The sequence below is a fragment of the Microtus ochrogaster genome, chromosome 4 (genome assembly GCF_000317375.1).
Source record: "Microtus ochrogaster isolate Prairie Vole_2 chromosome 4, MicOch1.0, whole genome shotgun sequence".
Lineage (NCBI taxonomy): Eukaryota > Metazoa > Chordata > Mammalia > Rodentia > Cricetidae > Microtus > Microtus ochrogaster.
Genome location: NC_022011.1, coordinates 55,879,723 through 55,901,779, shown reverse-complemented (window position 1 = coordinate 55,901,779; position 22,057 = coordinate 55,879,723). Strand labels below are relative to the sequence as shown.

The 22,057-nt window shown below is 38.9% G+C and overlaps 1 protein-coding gene across 1 annotated transcript in view; it reads left to right on the top strand.

The window, feature by feature from the left end:
- The window catches only part of Lrp1b (LDL receptor related protein 1B), a 1,800,012-nt gene that overhangs the window by 1,048,055 nt on the left and 729,900 nt on the right, over positions 1-22,057 (top strand). Inside the window, exon 12 of the mRNA XM_026778709.1 lies at positions 15,477-15,657. Coding sequence (XP_026634510.1) covers positions 15,477-15,657 — 181 coding nt within the window. The remainder of the gene's footprint in view (positions 1-15,476; positions 15,658-22,057) is intronic.

The following is a 22,057-nucleotide window of genomic DNA, read 5'->3' as shown; positions in this document are numbered from 1 at the left end:
GAACTGTACCCAGTCTCTAGTGCCAGATTCCAAAGGCCAATTTGGTAAGGGTCTTTATTTATCCTTTTTACCTGTCCTGAACTCTGGGATCTGTATGCACAATGTAATTTTTCCCAGTCTTACCTATGCCTTGACTTTTCTGGTCAACAAGGCAGTTTTACCATCAACCTCGATTACCTTGGGCAAGCCAAACCTCAAGAAGATTTCTTCTTTGATCTTCTTAGTCCTGGTAAGAGAAAGCTTCTCTGCCATCAGGCCGATGTCCCTTTTAGTAGGCTGCCCTGCCTTCTTACCAGCATGTGCCACCAAAACCGGCTCTGCTTGGGCATTGCTGTACCCCAAGCTTCCCACAGCTGCTGTCTGGGAGCTGGGAGCAGTTCTCTGTGCAACTTGCAAGCAGCTCAGGAAGGCTGCTTGGAATTGGGCTCTGGCACCTCTCGGGGTCCCCTCCTCGCTTCAGTCAGTTGCTATCTGCCGGGGCAGGTGTCTGTAAGCAGAGTTCCCAGGCTTGGGCTGTGACCAAGGCAGCAGGAAGGAGGATTCAGCTGGCAGTGGCTGCAAAGCCTTCCTCAGCAAGGTGGACATGGCAAAGACAGAGAGCAGCCTGTTATTTTTTTTTTTTTCTTTTTTTTTTTTTTTACAGTCCTGGAGAACAGTAGGGGAAGTCAAAGTCTTCAACAGGTCTTTTTCTAATAAAAGCGTGGGACACTCAGGAATAATCAACAGTTCTTGTGTCCATAGTCAAATGCTTTAGACATAGCGAGGGGGAACTCCTCCCCCCTTTTCCCCGTACACCCCAGAATTGGACATCTGGGTGCACAGCATAAGCAAGTGGGGGAATTTCAGTATTGTCACTGTGACTGCTGCATAGGCCTCTCAGGTGGGCAGAGTGCCGCTTCAGTAGCCGGCTGTGCTCAGCGCCATTCTCCTACCCGCTTCTGCTCAGCAGCTGCTTTGGGAAGTGACTGGAGCCCAAAGTCCTGTAGGGCCACTCCTCCTCACTGAAGTCCTCATTTGGCCACTCAGGGGCTGCTCTGTCTGAGGTGGTCAGTCTCTGCAGCTGTCGTCTTCTGTTGCCTCCCTATCTGTCTAATTTTTTTTCTTTACTAAGTCCTGGAGGGAGCATCTCTGCAGTCCCTCCATTTTCTGCGATTGCTGTCTGATGCTGACTGGCCTATAAAAGACATCACTACATTGGCTTGGTGATCTGTTGCCGTGGGATCAAAAGGGGTTTACATCCTGTACCCCTCCAATAGTCTTTCTAAAAATCCTGTAGGAGTACTATCAGACCTTCGTACTATTGCTCTTACCTTGGCCAAATTAGCAAATTAGTGGGGTGCTTTGCAAACCCCCCTCCTTTTTTTTTTTAGACCCGCCAACTGGACTCTGATAATAAAGACAGAGCTGCTCCCTACCAGCTGGAGTATTGAAGTCCCATCCTCTATCTTGTCCGGTGATTGGGTTGGCCTGCTGTCAGCTCCTGGGACATTCTTTTTTCCTGTGTGGTTAGGAGCACCTGTAAGAGCTGCTGGCAATCATCCCAAGTGGGATGATGAATAACCAGAACAGATTCTATAAGCCCGGTCATGGCCTGAGGGTCCCGAGAAAAGGAAGGGTTACAAGTAAAGATTAGAGGCATAAAAAGGCAGTATTGTAATTGTCCTGCTACTGAGTAAAGGGGAAATGCTTGGGAGGTCATTTTCATCCTTCCCCTGTCCCAGCATAGATGCTGAGTACTGAAGTTTTCAGGGCTAGGGCCCAACCAGCTGGGCTCCTCAGGAAGGAAGTGCTTCCTCCTGGAGAGGAGGAGGAGGGAGAAGTCTGTCATGCTCTGCTGGATATCAGGAAGAACCAGAGGTGCCTGGATTCTGGGTTTCTTTTGCTCCTGTACAGGGAAGAGAGAAGACAAAAGGTTCAGGGAAGGGCAGCCACCACCTCCTCCAGCAGTGGGGCTACTTTAGGAATCACGGGTGAACTGATGATGGCCAGGGGGCCGGTGCCAGGTTCTGAATTCCTGCAGGTGGATTTTAACAAAGACAAACCGACATACAAAAACAAAAAATACAAAGAGACAGACATAAATTCAAAACCAGAAGCTGGTGCTCTCACCATCACTCTGGTGTAGAACTGAAAATACACAAGAACAAAAAGACAGACATAGACTCAAAATCAGAAGCTGCGTGGCAACAAACTGATATGAACCTGGAAGGGAGTGGGCGATAAGGGCCACACTCCCTAGAAACTAAGATGACCTGGTCGCTCCTAGTTTCACAAATTGCCAGTGAAGCGTCCTCCAGGGCTGGGCCAGGGAGTGTTCCCGGACATGTCTGTCCCATTGCCTGGTCCCCTTCAAATATTAGCCCTGCGCAGGTACAATACATCTGCAAATTTACTGATTCACAATTACACAGAAACAGAAACACAATACACAAACAGACAGACATAAAAATGAGCTCATTTCTTTATACCTCCAACTGGGTCTAGAGTGTGTCTGGGAGCGACTCGTTCGTTTTCTGGTCAGGGAACCAAATGCTGAACTCTAGCATACAAACATTGAGAAGGAGTCACGCCCAGAGACCATCTCATACACCACAGCCGATGCAAAAGCATGAGGATTTTATTAATTCTGTCATGACAGGGTCCCCCAGCATTTGGGAAGCCGAGGGACCTCGAATAGCTGGTACAGTCTACTTTTAAAGAGGCCACAGAAGCAAGGGAGGTTGTTCTTTGAGTATTCTGATTGGCTTATTCGAAAGGGCTATTACCAATAATTGGCTGGAGAGCTATTGCCAGATCAGATGAGGTAAGAGGTCATTTTGACCCCGTTTCCCAGGGGACCGAACCAAAACATACGTATATGGGTAATTGTTCAGGAACTGAGTACGTGCAAGTGTAGCTGTTAGGTCCTTGGTTCCCAGGGGAGGAGGGGAAGCACTATGGCACAGAGGCTGAGAGGATTCAGAATTGTCAAAAATGGCTTCAGGATTGTCTTAAAGTCTTACAGTGTGTGTGCTGAACACTTTGCTCTATGACCTAAATATATATATATATATATATATATATATATATATATATATATATATACAACCATTAAGATCAATAAGCTTTCCTGCCCAATGCAAAATTTAGTTACTTCCCTTTTTTCCCCATCACAACCATATTGAATCCAACCAAACAACAAAATAAACAAAACAAAAGAGTTTTACCGGTGATTTTAAGATGAAGTACAACCTTGATTTGGTACTAGAATGTGTGGCTCATGATACAGACAAGTATGAACATTCAAACCCAGGGCATTAACAAGGCTGCTCTGTGACCCATTTCTGGGGCTCTTTGAAAAGTTGGCCTGGCTGACAGATTTAATTCCTCTCCTAGTGCTCTGACTCTCACACGCATCCCTCATCGACACTGCAGTCTGCTAGCTTGGTCTCTGCTTTCTGTGCCTCTTCCCCTTTCAGCACTGGTGGACTGTGGTCAGGAAATGAGAATAGCTTTATATGAACTAGTCACGCTCTAAGCAGATCTCTTTATGAGTCTAGGATAGCTTTAAAATTAATTATATCAATTTTTTTTTTTGGCCAAATGTCATAGGGGTAAGCTTCTAATCTCACCTGAGGCAGGAAGATTGTCTGAGACCAGAACTTCAGGGCTAACTTTGGCAATGGAGTAGGAATTCTATCTTTAAAAGTTAAGAAATAAGAAAATGGAAAAAGAAGATAAACCATCTTTTTGAATGACAGCTGTCAATTATGTCTGCGTTCAGAATCTTTCATGGGGATTATAGCTGGTTCTCTCTAATTTCACTTCTTGACCGAAGTACATGGAGCGCTGTGCTTGTGTCTTCTTGTCTCTGAAAGTCCATGGTTTTTGATAGTATTTCTTGTTCTTTTCCTAGCATTCAGCTAGTGTTGCCTTGTAAGTACTAAGAAGATTTGGTCGGCGCAGTGGTGCTCCCATTTCCTCCTCAGAAACAAGGGGCTTGACTTCTACCTTCACCTTTGAGGGTTTTTTTTTTTTATATATATGTCCCCTTGCTTGCGAGGAGGTTCCCTGTGCCTTTTGCTAACTGCAGCTAACTTTATTTCTGCACCCCTCACAAAGGGATGCTCTTTGTCCTGTCCTGGTGGGTAGAAAGGTCTCCTCACCCTTCCCTGGTGGTTTAGCTGTTTTCTTTTGTACATGAGCTGAGTGAGTCTGAGGGATGGATTGAGTTTCTTGTCTGTGAGACACTCAGGGGTCTCTCGAAGGTTTCCTGTTCTGCTTTTAGCCTTTGTCTGTGAACTCAGTTGAAGGAATTCTTTGTGTCAGGGGTTCTTGGGGACACTAAACTCACACATCAAACCACATTTACTTTCAAGAATTCATTCCTATTTTAGCTTTTAAATTTTTCTGCTTTCAAGACCATTGCCTTTACCACTGTGCCCTGCCACAGAACAACACTTCATGGCTCTTGCTGTTCCTGTCAGAGGCCTGTGGCCCTTCCCATCATCCTGTGGATCTCTGCTTTATTTAAAATCAAGGAAAGCTGTGATCTTACAAAGCTCGGGTCTTCCTCCTCTTTCATGTGTTTCCGTAGTCCCTGTAGTTTTCAGCATCTTGCCTGTGCATGAGCTCTGAATGCTTTCACTTCAAACCCTCGAATGCAAATGGGAATTTGAAAAACAACGTGGAGATATTTTTAAACTGTTTTTATCTCCTTCACCTTTCCATTAGAGTAAATTAGAATGCAGTTTTGTTTTTAGTGGATGGGAACCCCCTGGTGATGCTTTCTAAGGCTCTCAGTCTATGCAGCAAAGGCATTTGGGTTGATGCAAATTAGGGGTCATATGCTTTCAATTAGTTTATTTTGTACAACTTTAACAGAAAAAGTAAAATGAGAACTGAGAGTTTTCACTCTATAACAGAAAAAAAATCTTTTATAGATTATATTATTAGAAAATAAAATGCTGGGATTTTTTTATTAAAGAGATGGTACAATTAGTATCCACATCCTGCAGCTTTGCAAAATAAGGTGTTTATTTGATATTAAAATGCCCATCGTCTGATTATAAAAACATTTAGATGTGCATAACAGCAAGAAAGTGAGCATCAAGTCCATGTGAAAAGAGCATTCATTGTGTTTAAGAATCTGTACCTTTTGTTGAATGGACTTGTCAGCCATCAAATGAATTGATGACTGGATGCAAGGGTGAGCAAGCAAATCAACTTTTTGTAGTCTATATCCATAAAATTACTCCAAATTTATTCTTAACTAAACTTAGGATCAGCACTGAGAAATCCAAACGTGAGCCATCAGCTTTCAGGAGGAAAGAGCAAACCCAACCTAGAATGCTGGTGACCAAGACTGACAGAACAACTGAGACCCCAGACTTGAAAAAAAGGTTTAGAGAAAAACTACTTGTCCTAAAAGTGTTTTAATATTAATAGAAACAAGAGAAGTTGACAAGGTAAGCTTTAATGCAGTTTAATAACTAGCTGAATCCATTCAATACACATGCCAGGAGCACCCAGAAATGGACCTGGGATGTTTCCATTTGGGATAATAAAAGTTTCAGAGTTTTAGGTCCTCAATTATGCTTTGTCTCAAATCTAAGGAACATACCAAAAAACAAGGTAAAAATTTAAGGAAAATGTTATTTTATAATATTAAACTGCGGACCATTTTAAAGGCAGGATAAAAATCCAGAAATGTTTAAAAATGTAAATTCCAAATTTGCCTGTTTTCACGATAAAATAGACCATGAGCAAGTACAAATGCAGAGGGATACCTGGACAAAATTTTCAGTTAAGAGAAAAAGCAAAACATTATGGCATAGATTGTGACAAGTCGTGTTAGAAAACAGCCGCACTAGGGTTTGTGAAGGGTGTTTCTACACAGGCGCAGGGAAATCTTTAGTACCTTATTAATTTTAGAAAGCTGAGTTCATACAAGAAAATTACCTTCTCCACATCTGTAAGATAAAATAATTATGATTAATTTAAGGGGATTGAAGAAAATTCAGGAGTTTTTGTGCTCTGCACCATTGAGAAGGATATGTTTTACATATTGTTCAGCCTATTAATCCCAACATTAATCATTTGTTTTACATGAATACATATGTTTTTTAAATCAGCATGTTTGTATGAATAAAGAAATTAGAAACGATACAAATATTTGCCCAGAAAGATGCTGTGTTTTTGATGGGGAAGTGCCAGTCAGAAGACAAATCTGATTCTCTGTGTACACATGCTGATAGTAAGCACACTCAACTGAAAACATTATACCTAGGCAAGTACATTAATTATTTTTGAAGAAATGTAAAAAATTTTTTATAGAAAATCAGTAGTTGTAGAGACGCAGAGCATATTTTACCTGTACCTACTATTTTAAATTTGTAGATCATATCCATTTATATCTGCTCAAATTGAAATGGTACTGTTTTACAAAGTGAAATGAAGTTGTGAGAAGGTCTAAATACATGACTTTTCTAATGTCCGAGTGAATTTTTTTTCATATGGACATCAGTGGACTACTTCAAACATTGTGGCTTTAACATAAGTAACCCTAAGTTTTTCTTACTTATAAAAGTAAGACATTTTAGTTCATATCATGTTTTGGTTATTAAACTATTTCCCCAGAATCTTTCCACAAAAGATTATCTTCAACCTATGTTTGTGTGACAATGCTTTTCTAAATAAAGGTAGTTCTTTTGTGGCTAATTGTGCTACAGTGCTCCTTAATCTTCAAAACCATCTGTACATTTTCCAGGATGTCTTAACCAGTTAATGGGGAAAAAAAACAGATTCATGATAAGTTTTTATTTTTCTTTTTGATTTATTTTATTTATGTTTTATGAGTATATTTTTACATGTATTTTGGGGGTAAGTGCAGAGAAGAAAAGAAGGTCAATGGACCCCTTGGAATTGAAGTTGAAGTTTTGAGCTGTCTTCCTCCTCATTGTGAGTTGAGGAGGACCTAAATTCTGGCCTAATGATTGACTCTTGACTCTTACCAATCAGTGATCTCTCTAGCCACATGGTTGATTATGTTTATAGTGGGCACATACATAATTACTTTTGGTCTGCATAACATTTTCATTTGAAACCAAATTGGGAATTATGAAAATCGGGTACACTGAGGTAACATAAGGGTGTGGCCCATAAGTTATTAGCTTTAAAACAGTTTGAGTATAAAATATCAAATTACAATTTTTAAAGATTTTTCATGAGTGTAGGCATGTTCATGTATGTGTGCATTTGTGTGGAAGTTCCTGGTCAAGTTCTGCTGCTATTCTTCATCTCTGTATCTTGGTTTTTGAGATAGGATCTCTCACTAGACTTGAAGTGGTGGTCTCCACTTCAATACCTTCTTTAAGTTCCTTCCTGTTTGGCAATGATGGTGACATGGATATGTAAATTAAATAAACCTTTCTCGTCAAGTTGCTTATATTCAGAGAGGCTTATTGCAACAACAGAAAGTAAACAATTGCACCTGGCCCTTGCCAGCCCCAGGAAGTTCTAAGTCCTGGGCATATATTCGTAGATAGATGTTAAAAACATACATAGACTAAACTAAACAAAACTAAAGGGATTGAAATAATTATCAATTATTCTATTCAATAATTTTGCTGCTTGACAAGAATTGTATTTACTTCCTAACTGCATGGCACTACTGTTGCAAACCAGGATTATTCTTGTTCAGACTAACAATTAAACAATACATATGAACCCCTGCCCTAAAAAGATTGATAGAACTCATTGTTCTTTTCATTCATTATCTGTTTTCTCTCATTAGTTCTATGTAATTGAATAGAATTAAAGTTGTCATCAAAGTATGCTTCTAGGAGGTAAAGAAAGAAGTGCTTAGGAGTTAAGATCACTTATATTGCTCTTACCCTAAGTTTTGTTCTGAGCACCCCATGGTGCTTTACAATCTATCATAACTCCAGTTCTAGAGTGTTCAACACACTGTATGTAGTACACACACACACACACACACACACACACACACACACACACACACACTCACATATGTATAGAGAAACACAAATATTCATCAAAGAAAAACTAAATAGTCATGCTCATAAAACAAAATAAAATTTAAATCTATGCTTTTTATAGTCCATAAGCTATAAAACAACAAACTAGAAGCCATCCATCAGTGTAATATGTCATATTTGGCTAATTTTAGAGTCCCCAGAGAGCAAGAGGGTCTTTCTTGTCTTCCGCGGAGATGTCTCAGGAGTGGGATACAAATGCTCATGGTCACATAGCATTTCCAATGGATCAATGACTTCAGTACTGGTCATGTATTCATAGAAAGCAAAGGCCGGCTTTAAAGAAGCGTTTTGTTAGAGGCAGAGCTTTAAATGAGCATGAATAAATCAGAGTTCTATACAAGCAAGTGTAAGAGGGAGGCATTGCGAGTGGGAAATGGACAAAGACTGCAGGGATTTCTATTGAGATTGGCTAATTCTCTGTGCATTTAAAATGTTTCAACTGGTGGAGGGATCACACCCTCTGTGCACGCTCCCTGGCTGAAACAGGGAGAGGACTAAATACTATTCATATGTTGCTTGTTAAATGAAGGGAATCGTGATGCTCTGACGCTCCGTTTCTCTCTGACTTCTAGAATCATCTGCTGACCCATCTGCTAGATGCCCGCCTTGGAAGATTTTGCATGTGTTGCTGGTCACAGACCTTGGCAGGGTCTGCTAGCCACTAATTAAAGGATGCACTTCGGTTTTCATTCTTCCCTGACCAGCTTGCACTTTATCATGGGCCTTTTTTTCTTTTCTGTGTATAGATAGCTTAACTCTTATCACACTTTTCCAGATGTGGCTTTAGTTTTCCTTCATTACTTCATGTTTTACTCCTTGTCAAATGGTGGTCTTGTGTGGTCTCTTTTCTATAACCAGTGGATTAACGTGATTAAAATCCACCCTTGCTGATAGTTCAGTGTGTTACAATAAGCTGCACCCGGAGAAACACTATATGAAAGACCACTTAGTCTTGCATGTGATTTTCATGGTTTCTTTTGAGCCAACCAGACTAGCTATCGACACTGGCTCCAAACCTTACCTGTCCTCTTATATGTTCAGTGTGGCTGGCACAGACCAAGATTCACACCCCTTTGTTTCTTAGCCCATGTGTTTCCAACCTTGCATTTTAAATTTAAATTTCCCTCTAGCATTAGTGTTGACTCTTACCTCCGTTGGGCATTCTCTTCTACAATCCCGTGTTCAAATTTGCACAGAAAGTAGAGAAGATATATTGAGCACTAGTACAAGTTTTAAGCTTTCTGGATTGATTAGTAAGCGAAATGTAAAGTCACTTACTGCTATTTGTTTAATGTAGAAGTTGGAACATACATACCATTCTTTAGCTACTTTCATCATTAAAATAAAGAATGAATAGCAAGCTGCTTCCTAATCTTGTTATTAATTTTGCCCCCCTCTTCCTGCTTCTTTTTCAAAAGGCTATCTGTGAAAAAAAATGTTTGGTGAGTGTGTGTTTTCTTAGACGCCTCTGAAGACTTTTGCAACGATGACCTGCCAAAGTAGTTTGCTTCTGTTAGCACATCTGCACATAACTTACAGGTTTACTCTGTCTGTCTCCCTTCTTCCAAAATATTTATGTAGTTCTAAAGCAAGTATGCCTTTGTTTAATTTAATTTGGTAAGTAAGTAATCACCAGATGCACGGACATATAGGCTAATAAATTTTCTCTTTGCTGTAGTAATTATAAGTGTGGTGAATAATACAGTTTTTAGTCTTTAATCCAAACTTAGAATTTAATGGGAAATATGATTTACTCAACAGTATACTGTTGTGTCCTGTATTTCCTGCCATGCACAATGAATTTTTCTTCTTTCTCCATTGAAATTTCAGTCAAAAATTATTAGTTACAGCAATGCAGTTGTATTGTTAATGTTTATATAGCAAAGAACAAAACCCCAAACCACATTAGGAAATACAAAGGAAACCTATCTATGAAACTACAATGCTGTAGTGTCTACTGATAAATATGCCTGTTACATCTAATGAGAGATAGAATGAGAAATTTGTTATTGATGTTCAAGGCTCAAAAAGATTTTATTTTTATAAATTATAACCTAGGTGTGGAAGTAAAATGATTATCCAAAAAATAGTTCTGTCGTTTAACTTTTAAGAAAGTGATAGGATTTCAAGCTTGTTTTCTCCTAATAAGAAGGCTAAACTGGGTAATAAAAAGTTGTCCATTGGAATGACTTTCCCCTAATTTACAACTAGGCCTCTGATGTTATCCAGAAGTTCTAAGTGTATTATCATAAAATAAAATTTGTAAGCACTGGGTATCTATAGGAAGTACTTAAATTAGCAGCTACTTGGCCCCATGTAATATAATCTTTTCAAGAGTGAATGGGAAGAGTGTTCTTTTGCCTAGATAGTAACTGAAATCATTTTCTGATCACAGACATGGTGAGAATGTTGCATTCTCTAGAACAAAAAAATCCAGCAAGACAGAAATGAGGGAAAGACAGAAAAAGAGGCATTTTGTGGCTTCAGCTCCCAATCAGAGCCCTGGTGTCATCAAAGCTCAAGCTACTTCTGAAGGCCATGTCTGGGCTCAAGAAACTGCTGTAGCTGGGGTCTTTGTTGATGTTTGTAGCCTGTCTTACAACAAGGGGTCATAGCAAATTTGTGTGATGAAATCAGAGGGCTGTGCTAGGACACCTCACCCTTTGCAAGAGGCTTCCATGCCCTGGACTGGCCAGTTTAGCTACCACCCGGGCAAACATCCAGTACCTTGAGTAGGTCATCATAACATCTACCCTATAACAAACTGCTCTAGTACATGAAGGGACTGGTCTTGTGAAATGACACCCACAGGATGTCCATGATTGGATTGGTTGTGGGATATCCAAGAGGAGTTTTGGTGCGGGTCCACTGATGATGGTGTACCAGAAACCGGAGGCCTTGAACAGACCAATGACTCAATGCAAGGGACATTTGCAAGTAAAAATGATTGGACAAAAGGGTATACTGTGTGACTCCTAGTGATCACAATGCCAATAAAACAAATAAAGAGGTGTTGGACAGGTCGGAAAGATGGAGAAGTGAAAAGGTTTTGCTTGTTTGTTTTTTGTTTGGGGGGAATGCTGCAAGGCTGAAGTACAGATACAGGGGGACTTGGAAATGAGTGTATTGAGGTGCATGATGTGAAATTCCTAAAGAATCACTAAAGGAATTATGTTATAAAAAGGAATCAATTTGTAGAACTGACAATGGAGACTGGTAAGATTTTTATTGTAGGTAGCAATGACTCCATCAGACAGTTGGAATCCATAGCTAGCCTGCAAGTCCAGTCACTCTATCTGTGGGGAACTTGGTCAGTGCTTTCAGTTTATTGGATAAGATTAACCACAGAGTGGAGGGTAGCCAGTTTTACTCAGTCCTGTAGATTTAAGCTCACATAAAAAGGATCTCAATAAATCTACTGTGAAGGCAACAGACAGACTGACGTTTTACTAAATACTTGTATGGTGTGACCTAATCAAGTTGACAACAAATTGAAGCACAGCTCTACTTATTAAATGGAGCTCTCTTGTACCAACCTCCTCTGCCAAAATAGTTGACACAGAGGCTTAGTATTATGTATAAATGCTTGGCTGATAACTCAGGCTTATTACTAGTTAACTCTTACACTTTAATTAACCCATACTTTTTATCTAATCTGTGCCACATGGCTCATGGGTTGTTACTTCATTTTCTATACATCCTGCTCTCTAGATGGCTGGATGGCATTTCTCTTGACTCTACTTCCTCCTTCTGGAGTTCCCTTTATCTGGCTGTCCTGCAGATGATAACTCCTGGTTGGCTGCCTGCCTGTCAGGTTTTCTTAAACAATGAGAGTACTACATATTGACAGTGTACAGAAGGATTATTCTACAGCAAGTACACACCAAGAGAAGATTTACATGAAAGCAAAAACCTGGGATACAGAAATTAAATCAGTATTTGAATTTGCATAGCAATATGTTTGGACTATTTGCATGTTACTCCTAAATAAGGAATATGAAAGCTTTCTTTGAAATACTTTCTCCCAGGTATTCTTTACATTTCTATGTGTCTCAAAATAAGAGACATTCTATTAGGCAATTGTCATTGCTAAAATCACAATGGCCTAAATATAAGAGTTTGAAAAACTAGGTTTAGTCAACTTAATGGTTTTGAAAATCATAAGAGCTGGGGCTTAGATCTACTGAAAACCTTCTAGAGGATATCGTAAGTTTCAAGAGGAGGATCAGGGAATCAGCAATATTGAGACAAAGAGATACAAGTGTAGATAGACACTCCTCTTCTACTCTTTCTCCTTATGAATCTAAATATATTTGCTCTGATGGTTCCAATCTCATGCTTTTATCTAAGTCTAATGATTTCCGAAGTTTTCTTGCTAAAAGTCCAACAAAAGACCTTCCATCTTATTAACATTTCACAACAGCAACTAAATTTCAATGCCAAAAAAACTGAATTGTTGCTTAGGTTTTACCAGTGACAGAAAATTACTGATTGCTATTTTAAAGACAGATACAGGCTAGAGAGTTGGCTCAGTCAATAAGAGCATGTATTAATTTTACAGTGGAGCGGGTCATGCCCAGCACCCACAAGACCCACAACCACCCATAACCCCAAGAGTTCTGACATGGCATTCTTGATATTCTTTGCTGATATCCAAGGGCACTAGACATAAATGTGGTACACAAATATAGTACTAAGCAAAACACTCATAATGTTAAGTAATTGAATCTAAAAACAAACAAGAAGTTTTCCATTTTGTTTATGAGTACTTATATGATTTTTCTTGACTAAAAACTTAAATTCACTATCAAAAGATTTAATTTTTAAAAGCATGGTTCAAATCCACAGCTTAACAAAATCAGTCTAAGCTAAGTATTTTATTGCTATCTTAATAGGCTAGATAGCTAAAGAAAAGACTACAATAGTAGCTATTAGTAATAAACACCATTTATACAGATTAACTACACAGTAGGCATTGTTTTAAGCTATATTATAGTCTCAAAAAAGGAAAATATTTTTACAAGAAATGGAAAACTAAGTATAAAAATAATTTTAAACATTCTTTTAATCCTCAGAAACTCCTTATGGATTAATATCTGTTTCTGTGTGCATGTTTAAGTATAAGGGGATTGTAGAAAACAACAATTAAACAGTTTATTTCTTGATCTAGATAGTAAGTTGCAGAGTAGTTCACTCCTGTGATTCTAATCACTTTTTCTTTATAATTCAGTTTTCAAAATCAGAATACAACAATTATGTAGCATGATTAATAAAAACCCACAGACAGGGGCTGGAGAGATGGCTCAGAGGTTAAGAGCATTGCCTGCTCTTCCAAAGGTCCTGAGTTCAATTCCCAGCAACCACATGGTGGCTCAAACCATCTGTAATGGGGTCTGGTGCCCTCTTCTGGCCTGCAGGCATACACACAGACAGAATAGTGTATACATAATAAATAAATAAATAAATAAATAAATATTTAAAAAAAACCCAGAGACAGAAATTGAGGTTCAACCTGAAGGTCAGAGAAGAAAAACAGACAGCCACTGGTTCTGACCTCTACCTCAGTCCAAAAATGGTGATCCTGCCCTCAGAATCTCAGAATGAGACTGGGTGAGACCTGTTTCTTCTTGTTTTATATTTCTCTCTAGTGCTGGGATTAAAGGCATGCACCTACTGCTGCCTGGTTTCTATGGCAAACCAAGCTTTAGTTATTAAAATACAAATGAAACATCACGACACAATTAGACACTAGCTCCTTTCAAACTGTGCCACTTAGAAATAAATTTCATTTTGCTATGCTTTCCTGGATTACTATATATACTATTTTCAGTTGAAAAGGATCACTGTTAAAAATGTAAGAAAATAATACTGAGTCACCATGGTAAAAGATAAAAATGTAAGACACCTAGACCATCCATATAATTTTTTTTCTTTTTTCTTTTCTTGGAGACAGAGTTTCACTGCAGCTTTGGAACCTGTCCTAGAACTTGCTCTTGTAGATCATGCTAACCTCAAACTCACAGACATCCTCCAGCCTCTGCTTCCTGAGTGCAAGGATTAAGAGCATGAACCACCACGGCCCAGCAATACACATATTTTTTTCAAACCTTGATAAAATGATAATAGCTAAGATGGTCTAAGAAGTTGCCCAATCTCAGGGAGTAGAGTTGGCGTTCCATGAGATTATGACCTCCCTGCAGGACTAGCAGTAGGCTATGCACTGGTCATGACCGCAGTGCATGAGCAGCAGCTGTTTTACCCCGGGTTATAACTTCAGGGCAGACACTATTATTGCTTTCTCTCTATAGAGAGATCAGTGTGATGATTTATTTATAGTGCAAGTCAAGAAATTTCCATCTAAGAGTTATAGTGAGTGCTTTGTTTGAGAAAATACAAAAGTTACAAGTCAGGTGGCAACAGTGAAATTGTAAAAACTAGATCATCCATCTTGACTGTTTATACTGATATTGATTTCAAATAGAATATGATTCTGAAATTCACCCTTAAAACATGATCAATAGAAAAGGGCAAATGGCTATTCTCCACGCTATTAGAATAGGAAAGTGCTCAGGTAAACTAAACATCAATAAAATACAGAATAGTTAGCCATTTTCCTAAGCATAAACAAATGAACCTACAAAGTTATTCTGGAGTGCTGAAGCTTTGTGGACAGAAACCATGAACACACAAGTTTGCTTTGAAGTGTGGACTTCTTTGTGTAAAACAGAAGGTTTGAACCAGATGAACGTTAAGTTTTTTCTAGCATCTCTGCTTTATCCATGTATCTTTCAGAAATTTATGGTGGGTCCTTACAATGCACATACAGGCAGCACCAAGTATACTCAGTGGGTTCAAGAGAGAGAAAGAGAGACCACATGAAGTTGAGAATGAAAAATAGAGGGAGGGAGACAGAAGAAGAACGTAAGAGGAAAAGGGGTCAGATTTCATTAGAAAAACATTATATGAGAAATTCTTTATAAAAGTTCAAAATATTCAGAAGTTTTGCAAGTGTTCTTAGAAGTCTGTGTTCATACTTAGACATTTTTACTTACGCTTTTATGCTCATGTCATTTGTGTTTTCTTTTATTTTGTAGATCGCCTTCTCTGTTACAAAATGTTTGCATTCAGTTAAAATAGCATATAATCAGTTTATGAATACTTATAATGTTATAATCCTTGTGATGAGAGAGGGTCTGGGATTTGTATAACAAGGTATTTAAAATAGAATTTTTTAAAAAAAATCTATGAAAAAGCACAACATGCCAACTTGAACTAGAAAGAATTTAAAATTCAGTTCTTTTGTGATTGTTGTTGTTTGTGTGTTTTAGGATGTTTTGTTTTGTTCTTGTGATTCTTCATTAAATAGATCAGTAGTGGTGGAACTAAATTTGACTTAAATTGTATGATTAGTCTTTTCTTGTCCTTACATTTTTATAGATCTGGATAATGTAGAAGGCATCGCAGTTGACTGGATTGGAAATAACCTTTACTGGACAAATGATGGTCAAAGGAAAACCATAAATGTGGCCAGGCTGGAAAAGGCTTCTCAGAGCCGCAAAACCCTGCTGGAGGGAGAAATGTCCCATCCTAGAGGAATTGTGGTTGATCCAGTCAATGGGTATGTAAGCCTGCTTCGGATATTTTCTGTTTTATACATATTAACAATGGCAAATTTTCTTTAGATTCATATGAATTGGTGTATCTCCTGAGGAATAGACAGATAGAAAGAATTTACTTACTTGGGGAGTTTCTCTCCTAGAAAATATATTAGATAAGAACAGCAAAAAATGATTGATTAAATAAAATAGACAGTTACTTGTAGAGAGAATATGTCACTTAAATATTTTCAAATAAATACTATTTTAGACAGCCTGACATTAGGGCAAGTAAACATACAAGCATTGACTGTACTGGTTAAAGTTTTAGATTAATGATTTAGATATTTAGATTTTGTGTATTGAGAACTAATGCACATTCTGGACATCTACTATGAACTAGATATTTTGTCAGGGTCATTACTATGTCCCTGTCTGTAACAGCCACATCAGTCCTTCAGATGGTTGCTGCTCTTATTCCCTTCCTGTGAATAAAGGAATAAGTGAGCCTGGATCCAGTTCCATGCAATTGTGACAGAGTGTGATTATAAACCCGTGCAGCCTGTCCACGGAGGTTTCTTAACCTCTTTGTTCTCTTCCTTTGCATGTGTCTGGAGTGATTTGAAGCTTACTTACGTTTCTTGCGTGGGAACACCACCAAATAGTTTTGCGGTATTTGGTCAGAATGAAATATTGTATGCCATAATTTTATCTTCTTCTTCAGACCTAGAGCATGAACAAAAAAGCATATTTATAAAATATTTAAAAAGTGAAAATTCCTTACAGAAATTAAACATTAAATGAATAAATCATGTATTTTATGTTTCTAGTGTTTGTAGGAATGTTTACTTCCGTGCCAAGGAAAGATGATCAAAAGTGCTTATTCTTTTGATCTGGTGCATACATTAAAAAAATGAATAATGTGCGAGGTGTCCATTGTATACTGAGATCACTGAAGTGAAGCTTCTAAATAGCTTCAAATGCAAGCAGGGCACATCTACCTAGGGAGTAGAAGAACCATTCTGTGTGTGACTTCAACAGAAATGACTATACTTTCATTCTGACACATTCAAGTGTGGCTTCCATAATTATCTCAAAGATCCATTTTCTGTTGTCTAAACCCACTTAAATTAAAATGTTCTTGGTGAAGATGAAGTGGTAAAGAGAATAAGAGCTTTGTGTTTTGTCTTCAGTGGAAGGATTGACTTGGAGGTGACAGGTTCACCCGAGTTTTAAAGAGCCTAATCTTACTTATGTCTGAAAACTGGGTTAGAAAGAAGTGGGAGTGGTCATGGAAGTCTGAGCCAAATTTGTTCAAATAGTTACTGAAAACGTGTCTAGCAGTAAAAAGAAAGTATTAGCCCAGGAAATTTCGTTCCAATGTTTGGATTTAAGTGAAATATTTTCAGACTGAAATTTGTGTTTTCTTTTGTTCTCCCATACCATGAGCCTTTAGGAGTATATAGGGGAATTCAGAATTGAAGGAAGGGATATACTTCTTCAAAAGTATCAGACAATTCTAGGATCAATAAAATATCACTTCTTTCCTTAGTTAAAAGCCCAAGGAACTTATCCTATCATGGAGGGTAGTAACTGCCTTCCAGGAATGTGTGCTGTATATAATGGTACACACCCACACAGTTACAAACAGATACTGGGGCGCCTATGACAATGCTGCTCTATTCACAACAACAAGTATAGGAAACCAGCCTAGATAACCATTAACAGATGAATGGATAATGAATATGAACTATATTCATAATGCAGTTTTATTTAGCTGTAAGAAAATGAAATAAAATTTCCAGAATGAAAATGCTGGAAAATACATTAAGGTGATTCAGATTCAGAATGACAATGTTTTTCTATTGTCTCCCGAGTTCCCTTGGATTGTGTTTATATATATGTATGCATAGAAGTGGAGGTAATAGGCTAGAGAATTAGAAGGAAGCCCACCACAGAAAGAAAAGAGGCAATAATGAAAGGTAGGTACAGGCCACAGGTGACATGAAACAAAATAACTGTGTGGGACAATATCAAACCATAGAAGGTGAGAAAAAAAGTTGGAGAGGACCTCAGGGAGAATTAACAATAAAATGTCTTTGAAAATAGTACAATGAACCTTAATGTGTGTGTTAATTTACATTTTGCAAATAATAAAAATGAAGAGGAGTAAAATGGAGAGCGGGACAAGGGAAAGAACAGGTAGGAAAGGAAGATGCAAACAAAAAGATGTTATCAGTGAGGCAACGAGTTTGAACTCATTCAGTGAACAAATTAATATTAATTGTTTCTACATAAAAGTCATATTTACATATTGAAGCTCCTTTGGATCTTAGCTTTAGTAATAATGACAGAGGTAGTCATGGCAGTCGGAGATACTGAAGAATTAGGCCTAGAGGTGGCAACCCGACAACAGGATAGAGCTACAGAAAGAACAGAGCTAGTGGTAATAACCCTTACACTAACAGGTACAGGTGAACCTAGTCCTTTCTAGTATTGCACATGGGACCATCTATACAAACAATAGCTCTCTAGTTTGGACTTCTCAAAACATCATCTCTGAGGTGTATTTTCACAGTTGAGTAAATAATTTCCACTATCAGAATAATACACTGTTCTCTGAAGTTATAGTGTGAGACCACACATATTAGCTATTCGCTAGACACTGTTTCAATAAATCAAATTCAGTCTTTAATGGGAAAATGAATACTTTTACTTCCAGGGCAGTGGCAACTTTAAGGACTTATTTATTTCAGGAATTCATTGATTACACTGTAATTTGAGCATAATTATTCTCAACAAATCCAAGCTATGTACTTCCAGACACCCTTTGTATGTAAGGGATGTGTATATAAATAATACATATATATTGTATGTATTATATATATAAAATATTGTTATAATTTTAATTGTTATAATTTTAATTAGCAGAAATTCAGTATTGAATATCACACAAAGAATATGTATAACATGTATCCTAGAAACTCACTAAGATATCAAAGAAAGTCCTTATCTTTATTCCTGTTAGCAGATAGGTTGGGAACAGACTGTAAAAAAGACACTACATTTTAACAGGCCTTTAAAGTAGGGGTAGAGTCATTTTCTCTGCCTGAACTGAAAGCACTTATGAGTAGCCAGAATTCTAAATTATTTTGTTCATCTCGCTCCCTACTTATTTTATATTTTAAAAAAAAGCTATTGTAAAATTTATATTATTGCATTTGTATATAAAGAATTGTTATTTTTATTGATTATTATAAGGTATTTTAAATGTTTAAGTAGATGGTATATCGTGTAGATAATTGTAGGGTAAAAGGTCTGTGTTCACTTCTGGGTTTGAAAACTATCAATACTCATCCACTCCTGAGCTCAAATTTCCACCAATCTCTGAACCCCCAAGCCTACCAGTTCCTGAGCCTGAACACCCACCAACACCTGAGGGCAAAATTTCACCAACTATCATTTGGCTTTGCTTGAAATTTCCCCAACTCTCCACATTAGAAATCGCCACCCTAGAAAACTCCACTCCCCTAGAAACTCTATATAAAGCCTGCTTCTTGCTCGGTTCTCTGTTGTTTCTTGCTTGGGCAGAGGCAGCCACTCTTTTGTGTCTCTCCCAATAAATCTCTCATGGGAGGTTTGCTTTTTAGTATGACTTTGTGGCAACCCTTGTCTTCTGATTGGCAGGATACCTTTCTCTTCAGAGCGGTAACACCTCCATTGGGGAAACTTTTCTTCTCAGACCTGTAACAATTACCTTAGTTGCTAACTAGGTTAGGTTCTCCTGGGGCCTATGCTCCCCCCCAGTGTCTGAATCACACTGGGACCCTAGCCCTCATCTTAGATGCAGTTGCAACAGATTCACCTTCAGCCTTAGTTATTGTTCAATTTCAATTTCTCAGCATTGCACCCCCCAGTAGCAACTTAGTAAGTTCCCCCTTCAGTTGGTGTATATGCTTCACTGAGTCCAAAGAAGTGACTGTTTAGTGCCTGGCACCCCTCTGGTACTCTTAGAGGCTGATGTACCTTCAGTTATCATCTTTCAGAGATATAACTGACCCTCTTAACCTGACCCCTATTTTCCCATACTTAAAGGTGTAATCCTGCAATTTACTTAAGCCAAATCAGGCTGTTGCATTCCTTCCTGCCCTCTTTTCTTCTTTTCCATTTGGAGCTACCCATAACTCCAGAACTCCTCTATGCCCTTTTGCACAGTTCTGTTTTTGCATAGTCCTGTTTTCCAGCCATTTCCTGTGGATGAGGCCTCATTTCTGACCTCAGTTTTTTTTTTTTTTTGTTGCCTGTAGGCAAGCCTTGGGGATGCATCCAAAGCCCTGGCGCCAGAAATCAAGTCTCTTCATCAGGCTATGAGCCCTGATTCCATATCCTGTTGAGTGTGGTAATAACCTATTGAACAACTTTGTTCTCGTTAAGTCTTCTGAGGCCTGGGAATGCCTTCAACTACAGGCTGCACTGACCATTTTTTTTTCTTACCCTCCCCTTCACATCTGTGGGAAGAGAGTCTTCCGTACCATTTCATTCCCCTTGGAAGGCCTGTTACAAGAACTCAAGGCTCTTCATCTGACACCCAACCTGCAGGGCCATAAGCTTGTTCAACTTTGCAATTAAATTCTGCTCCAATATCCCCTAGATAATCAAACTAAATGGCTTCCCAACAGCACCGCCAATCTCAATATTTCTCAGGATCTTGACAGCTATTGCAAGGAATCAGGGAAATGGAAAGATTCCTTATGCCCAAGCTTTCTCTTTCCTCTGCTCCAAGCACTTTCTCTGTCCTTCCTGTTCCCTCACCCAATTTCTAGCCAAAAACTCTGAATAATATGATTCTTCCATTACTTTGGATTCAATTAATGAGCTTCCCTGCCACAGGTCTCAAACCCCATCCCCTTCTCCTTCTCCAGCCTCCCCAGTTTCCCTTTCTTCCTCCACAGCAAGAGGCTGCCTAAATCAACCTTCCCTGGTGCCTACATTCAGACCACTGGGATCCCCTCGTCCTGATTCTAGTTCCCTTTCCACCATGGCAACAGCTCAACCTTTTCCTACTTGGCCTAAACAGGCCATGGTTCTCCATTTGAAGGAGATTGCCAGAGTGTTCAACTTGATTAAGGTACATGTTGAATTAAGAGCGGCGGGGATGCGTCCCCAGCATCCGGCCGCCCACCTGGCTAGCTTAGCTTATGCCCCGAAATAATTACACGGAAACTGTATTCTTTTAAACACTGCCTGGCCCCAATAGTTCCAGCCTCTTATTGGCTAGCTCTTACATATTAATCTAACCCATTTCTATTATTCTATGTAGCCCACAAGCCGGCTTACCAGGAATGATCTTAACCTGCATCTGCCTGGAGTGCGAGAACCATGGCGACTCACTGACTCAGCTTCTTTCTCCCAGCATCCTGTTCTGTTTTCTCTGCCCACCTAAGGGTTGGCCTATGAAATGGGCCCAGGCAGTTTCTTTATTAATAAGAAATCATTCCCACATCAGGTACATGTCCCTTTCTCATTAACAAACTCTTTTACATATAAAAGAGATTATAATCCTACACTGCTAACTCATCCTTTATTAAAGAATTTCAATGTTTTACTCAATCTTACAGCCTTATTGTCCATCATATTTATATGATTTTCACAATCTATCTTTTCCCTGAGGAGCTCAGGTGAGTCTGGAACTCAGGTAAGACACATGTAGATGAAATCCACCAAAAGAATGCCACCTATCCATAGAAACTGCAGCAGTCCCCAACCAGGACCCTGAATATCCCAGGGGGGAATCCTTGCTGGCGATCACATTATAGCATGCCTCCTGGCTAGTCTCTGCAAGACCACCCTTAAATTGGTATATTATAAAAATTTTGAAGAGGTTATCCGGGACAAACATGAAAACCCTCAATTTTAGGACTGCATAACAAAGACCTTCTTAAAATATACCAATCTGAATCCCAATACCCCAAATGGAAAACAACACCTCTGACTGACTTCTTATCTCATGTTTCCCTGATATTAGGGCCAAACTTACACATCTAGAGAAGGTACCCCTGTGTAGCTGCGTAAATGAATTTAGACAGATTGTAATAATATATACAGGTTTAACGGGGAAATAGACTTACAGAAACACAGGTTCCTGCGGAGAACAGGGAAGCAGAGAGCACAGTGGGCTCATGCTTGCTAGATTTATAAGTAAACATTAGCCCGAGGTGAACACGCCCTCTGATGGGCTGGGCTTATCCCTACACCCCTGACTATACAGACCAATGTCTTAGCAAAGGCCTTTAAGGTGTACAGTAGGAGAGCTGACTGGAGCAAATTCTCAGACACTCTGGCTTCCCAAAGCCTGGGAACCCTGCTTCAAAGGTGGACAGTAGGGTCATTAGGCCTGAATCTGACAGAGACCACTTAAACTAT